Raw genomic sequence first — 6,075 nt, forward strand, 5'->3', positions numbered from 1 at the left:
TTTCGTACTGCATATGTAAAAATCAACAACGAAAATTAGACTACTTGGAATGTTATCCTTCAGCTAATGTTATGATCAATATATAGAACAAGATATACACACATATATAATTTGCTGATCTCTGTTTTATCGACTCATACTAAGTAAGTGATTCCTTTATATATTTCTTTTAATTATAATTTCTTGTCGTTTATCTATTTTCAATAATATTATAAGCACCTTGTACGAATAGACCTTAAATATTATGTGAGTAATTAAAAAACAATGCGAACTAATCAATGAGAAGGGCGATTAACAAGTGTCCGTAAAATCGGATAAAATACTATGTTTGAGAAGTGTTAGTTAAACAATATCTATATTAGTAAAGGAAGTTATATTAAAACAATATGTTACTAATTATCATGAATCATTGAGTGAAATGATAATTTTGTTAATATTATAAAAGCCGAACATATCATTCATATCTCGTATGAGTTTTTCCACCTAGATCTCTATTTATAAACTCGTACTAAAAGTGCTAACAACTAGCGCCCCTTATCTTATGAAGAGGGTAAATTTCAATGTTTTCTTCTTTATCGATGTTTATCAATGTGTAGTAGAATAATTCTGAACAAAAAAAGAGTAAACTGAAATGAAATTTAAAAAGGTTTTATTCCTGAAAATCTGTTTAAATTAACTGCTACGAAAAAGAATACAAATCACATAAAATTCGTGAGATATTCATAAACCGTTTACGCTGAGGAAAGATTTACAGCGTAAGATTTATATTTGCATAAATGATATCTAAAAATAGGTTGCTACCCGTCGACTGGTACGCGATGCGCATGAGGCATCGTTATTGATAAGTTCCGATAAAGGTTAATGAAAGCGATTTAAATAGACACACTTGAGGATCCATTTATGGTATTCGATTTTCGAATTTCGCGTATAAATTTTCTGCCTTAATTTCTACAATGAAGTTTTCAAACTATAAGTATAACAATCGTACCAACATTCTTTTTAGAATAAATAAGTAGATGTCGCATAGTTGAGTTCGGCGCCATTATTAAATGTCTCTACTATTAGGCAGCATTATAGATATCTCATACTTTTTGTAAAGGTGTAATTTATTAATTGAACAATGAGGATCTGTCTTTTTATATAAATTTGTCACTTCTTAATAAATTTCGTTAAATTTTTTAGGACCACGTCTTGTTCCGAGAATTAATATTTTACAAGTATTACTTTGTTTCTAGATGTTCGCATACCGATTATACGTGCTCGTGAGTTTGATACTCGTGATTGCGATTCTAATGCCAGAAACAGAACACGTGCAATCGACTGTATTTCAGTATAGATTAAAGCGACAAACTGAGGACGAAAGGCGCAAATATTGCGGTGGTAGTCTTTCAAACACTCTACGAATGATCTGCGGTAGCGTTTACAATTCCCGGTTTAAAAAAAACATTCCAGGTAAATTTGCATGCGTCTAATAAATTTAAATGAATTGTATATTAAAAAAAAAGAAGATATGAATCATTTATGTTATTTATATGTATGTAAGAAATTGTTTTCTTTTCAGAAATGGAGATAGACTATAACGCATTTAGTAACGATATGCATCCTTATAAATCCATCGAAAACGCTAGAAAAATGCTAAGATTTCGAAGAAATTCATTGGGTATCTACCAGGAGTGCTGCCTAAAATCGTGCTCAACTCAAGAGCTGCGCTCCTACTGCGGTAGTCGTTGACGAATAATTTTTTAAAAATTAGTTAAGAAAAATGAGTTAGCTCATCAATTTAAAAAAACTTTTGAATGCATACTTGTCACAATAGTTCACAGCAATAATTGGTGTTAAAAAATACTAAAATATTTTCTCCACTTTTATTTCACTCAGAATAGTAATATTCTTTACAATTTTGAATCTGTTTAAAATTATTACTTCAACTGATAACATAATATATTGTTTGATTGTACACAATAAAATCGAATCTGATTTTTTTAGAACTTTTATTAAACAAAGAATTATTTTATTTTACGAACAAAATTAACCATATTAATAATTCACCATTTTAGTTTACCGAATTTACTAAAATTCGTTACAAAATTTAATCTCATTTCAACTTAATCCATAAGTTGTTTAAGAACAGATTTTATGGTGTCAATAAACATGTATTCATTGAACGATATCTCTATTTTAATGAATGTGAAAAAGATTAAGAAGAATCTAGTTGTTGATGTTAATAGGTTAGTTCTTGTAAAATTTAGTTTGATATACAATGTAAGCAAATAAATTATTTATCGTACTTATACATGAAAATAAAGATTTTTTTATATTTTAAACATATTTTTATAAGTTCAATTTTTGTTGTCAATCTTGTTACAAAAGAACATGCACGTTTTATTTATATTATTGTCATTAGGTCAGTTACAATGAGAACAAAAGTTTGAAAAAAGTGAAAAACATTAAAAATAACAATAAGATAATAATTATAAAGCTTTTATATAATCTGAAAAGTTTTATAAACATACATTTAAATACAAGTAAGGTAAGAATATGAAGCTTACACAAGTAAAGATATTTAGTCAAATTCTATTTTAAGAATATAAAGCTTCTATAGATAAAGGCAAGACAAATTTTATGAATAATTATACTGCTTGGTATAAGTAATATATGAACAATGGAGACGGAAGAAATTTATAGTCTTACAATCACTCCACCCATTATATCCAAATTTGCAGTTCAATGGTCTCAAGACAATCATATATCTGTTATTACTGAGAAAGGAATTCATATATTTGTAAGTGAAATGTAAATTATTATTTTATTTATTCTATATATTTATAATTTGAATACAAAAAACATTATAATGTAGTAGATTGTTTTTAAATCTTAATCATAAATGCTATAAGTAATAAAACTAATAATAATATCATTATTTATTAAATAGTAATAACATGTTGTTATTTTTTATATAGGAATTAATACCTACTCCAATGTCGCCTCATTCGTCAATAAAATTTTCTCGATCTTTTATTTATGTACCATCAGTTTTTCCAACGGAGATTGTAACGAGTAAAGTGGAATCTAAAATCTGGAATATGCATCGTGAAGCAGTTTATTCATTTTTAATGGAAGAGAGTTTAACTCCAAAAATATCTAACGTTAGGGAGATGATCCCAAAAATAGTTGGCCTAGCATGGTCACCGCAAAATCTAATACATCCAAGCAAATGCTTTCTTGCAATTTTAACATCAACAGGTGCAGTTATGGTTGTCCACAAAATTTCTACAGACTGGTACCCTGCATATGACTTGTGCTCTATACGCTATAATTCTGTAGAGAATGAAATCAATGCAAAGTTAGATGGTATTAAAAGTAATACTGCTTCATTTCTAATATTGAAAAACTGTATTAAGACACTACAAGCTTCTTGTATGATTTGGAGTACACTCCTTGTAGATTATGCATATCTTGCTGTTGCATATCACAATGGAGACATAATTATTTACAAACTTCCAAGGATATCAGATTATAATGAAATATCTGAGCCTAAAATTGTGGGTACAATAAAACTAAATGAAAATGTTAAAATAAATGCTTTACATTGGATTACAATTGACACAAAAGAACATATAATTATTGTGGCATATTTTGATGGACGTATTTATGGTCTTAAAATTGAAGTTCATGACCAGCTAATTGAACTCAAATCAATTGACAAATATTATGATTATGCAGATCGCATTTCTGTTAGCTCTATAAGAACATTTCCTCAAGTTGGTTCAATTATAAAAGTTCTTATTTCAAAAGGAACTTTCCTCTTTCTATTGTGTTTTACAGTAAAGGGAATACTAAAGAATATACAACACTTACAATTAGAAGGATTTATGATCTCAGGTAAACGAAATGTAATTCTTTTATACAAAAATTATAGACATACACATCACCGATATTAATGAAATTAATAATTTTTAGGAGTAACTTGTGTTAGTGCAAATTATGCATTAGTTACAACAGAGAATAATTCTATGTTTGCAATTGATACACAAGAAAATCAGCTCTTGAAAATTAAAGTAAAAAATGGATTGCAACAAGCTCATGTACGATATCTGGGTCTTACACATTCTTTAAATTGTGCAATATTTGTGAATGTAACTTCTCCAAATACTTTATATGATCATTTAGTTATGAAGGAACCAAGTAAAATGTATATGTTTAGTTTAAAAAGTGAAAATTGGGATCCATTATTTATCTTAAATAAAAATAAAGGTGTGAGATTTGAACAGTTATGGGACTGTTTAGAAGTAATTAGGATAAAAGCAACTAAAGCAGTCACTCCTGCAACTGTATTGCCAAAAGTATTAACAAACTTGGAATATGTGTCTTTATATGAGTTACGAATAGCAATGTGGACATCAGTGATAATGGAAATTTGTGAAAAGAAGAAAGTAATTCAAGGAATAGGAAGTATAGCTGGAGAGATATCCGAAGCACAACCTTTAATTTTTATCCACACTGCTTGTAATTATCTGGAGCATCTTAAAAATAAAACTTCTCTGCTTGAAGAACAAAAACTTTCTATAAACTTATTAAGAATGTACTTAGAAGTATATCTTGCAGGAGAAGAGAATGAAGAAGTAACACCACTTTCAAAGCGTGTTAAAGATATTTTACAGAAAATATCACAATTTAATTCAAATTGTGTTGAATCTTGTAATTTGTGTGGTGAAGCAATAAATGATCTTTCTTGGAAAGTAACTAAATGTCCACAGGGTCATGTACTACCTAGATGTGCTATTACTCTCTTACAAATAACTGTCATGCATTACAGAATATGCAAAATATGTGGTTTAATCTTTCATCCATGTTTGGATCATGAATTTGGGGAAACAAGATGTCTTTTTTGTGATGTACCTGCACTCCAGGAAAATCGAGTATTAAGCCCAAATTCTTACATCTCTATAGAAAAAAGTTTGTCTAGACAACGAAATTATATTTTGGAAACACCAGAAGATCGAGAAATGGAGGTAATTGCTGATGAATCGTAAGATATACAAATTTGAAATGCGCATTAAGATGGAAATGTAAATATTTGTAACAAATTTTAATTTATAAGTATCAAGGAATTTTTAAAGGAGATTTTATTTTTTGATAGATTACAAATTTTAAATTAAAAAAGCTCTACATTTTCAAACAATGATTGATCATTAAATAATTTATTATTGATTAAATAAAATAATTAAACGATTTTGAGAAAACATTTAATAACATGTTTTTTTATAATTATTTATTGTTTGCTTGGGAAGCACATTATATATATGTTATCTTATTATTTACTTTTGTACATACATTTTGAACAATCCTTGTATTTGTTAAGGAATTGTTGAATCAAATAAAAATTATAAAATATTTGATAGGTATTTAATATCATTTAAATTTTGTTACATATTTCACTATTATAAGGAAATAGTTATTTATATTAGAAGACAGATAAAATAAATAAAATAGACCTATACTTGGTTGAACGAATCAAGCACTCAATTACAGAGTAAATACGGAAGCAACATTTTACCATTTTTGTAAAACTAAATTTGAATGCAAGTGTGTGCAAATTGATCAAAGAGAATCAAAAAAATAAAAATTAAGGAAATAATGAACAAATAAGAAACGTGAATAGTTAAATAATTTGTATTATCATAAATAATCTTCAATACCTAGTTAAAATTTAAGGAATAATGAAAAGTAGGTAGAATAAACAATTAAATAAAATATCTTATAATTAATCATTTTCAAGCTAATGTCATTATTTATAAATATTTTTCTTCCTACGATAGCTAAAAATTTATATGAATTCAATAAATAATTGATAAATAAAAATGCAAGTAATTAAATAATTAATAAAGAATCATACATTTCAAGGATCAATAAGAAATTGAATGCAGTAAATGATTAAAAACAAGGCGTATTATGATATAACAAATTCTCTTTGTTTAAAGGAACTTATTAATACAAAAAATGATAAACAGAGATGAGTTTTCTACGCTTATTACCTCTATTAACGTTTATAGTTCAGTTGAATTTAATTTTTAG

General features: G+C 27.1%; 2 protein-coding genes across 4 annotated transcripts; both read left to right on the forward strand.

Moving 5' to 3' along the window:
* Positions 1–882: 882 nt before the first annotated feature.
* Positions 883–1,988, forward strand: Ilp-2 (insulin-like peptide 2). Its single transcript, XM_076304252.1, has 3 exons — positions 883–903; positions 1,236–1,452; positions 1,562–1,988. The coding sequence occupies exons 1-3, from the start codon at positions 901–903 to the stop codon at positions 1,729–1,731; spliced, it is 390 nt and encodes a 129-aa protein (XP_076160367.1). The 5' UTR covers positions 883–900; the 3' UTR covers positions 1,732–1,988.
* Positions 1,989–2,094: 106 nt separating this feature from the next.
* Positions 2,095–5,288, forward strand: LOC143155309 (uncharacterized). Of its 3 annotated transcripts, XM_076327899.1 has the most exons (5): positions 2,095–2,228; positions 2,405–2,530; positions 2,603–2,782; positions 2,961–3,882; positions 3,961–5,288. In XM_076327899.1, the coding sequence occupies exons 3-5, from the start codon at positions 2,663–2,665 to the stop codon at positions 5,031–5,033; spliced, it is 2,115 nt and encodes a 704-aa protein (XP_076184014.1). In that variant the 5' UTR covers positions 2,095–2,228; positions 2,405–2,530; positions 2,603–2,662; the 3' UTR covers positions 5,034–5,288. The 3 variants fall into 3 exon arrangements, with proteins under 3 accessions (XP_076184014.1, XP_076184016.1, XP_076184015.1); XM_076327901.1 differs by lacking the exon at positions 2,405–2,530 and having other exon boundaries at positions 2,724–2,782; XM_076327900.1 differs by lacking the exon at positions 2,095–2,228 and having other exon boundaries at positions 2,456–2,530; positions 2,594–2,782.
* The last annotated feature ends 787 nt before the right edge of the window (positions 5,289–6,075 follow it).

Source organism: Ptiloglossa arizonensis, chromosome 2, assembly GCF_051014685.1.
Source record: "Ptiloglossa arizonensis isolate GNS036 chromosome 2, iyPtiAriz1_principal, whole genome shotgun sequence".
NCBI lineage: Eukaryota > Metazoa > Arthropoda > Insecta > Hymenoptera > Colletidae > Ptiloglossa > Ptiloglossa arizonensis.

Excerpts from the sequence above, each read along its gene's own strand:
- LOC143155309 (XM_076327899.1), top strand. The coding sequence starts at position 2,663 with ATGGAGACGGAAGAAATTTATAGTCTTACAATCACTCCACCCATTATA. Across the intron at positions 2,783-2,960 it reads AGAAAGGAATTCATATATTT|GAATTAATACCTACTCCAAT; the intron begins GTAAGTGAAATG and ends TTTTTTATATAG. Across the intron at positions 3,883-3,960 it reads AGAAGGATTTATGATCTCAG|GAGTAACTTGTGTTAGTGCA; the intron begins GTAAACGAAATG and ends AATAATTTTTAG.
- Ilp-2 (XM_076304252.1), top strand. Across the intron at positions 1,453-1,561 it reads GTTTAAAAAAAACATTCCAG|AAATGGAGATAGACTATAAC; the intron begins GTAAATTTGCAT and ends TTTTCTTTTCAG.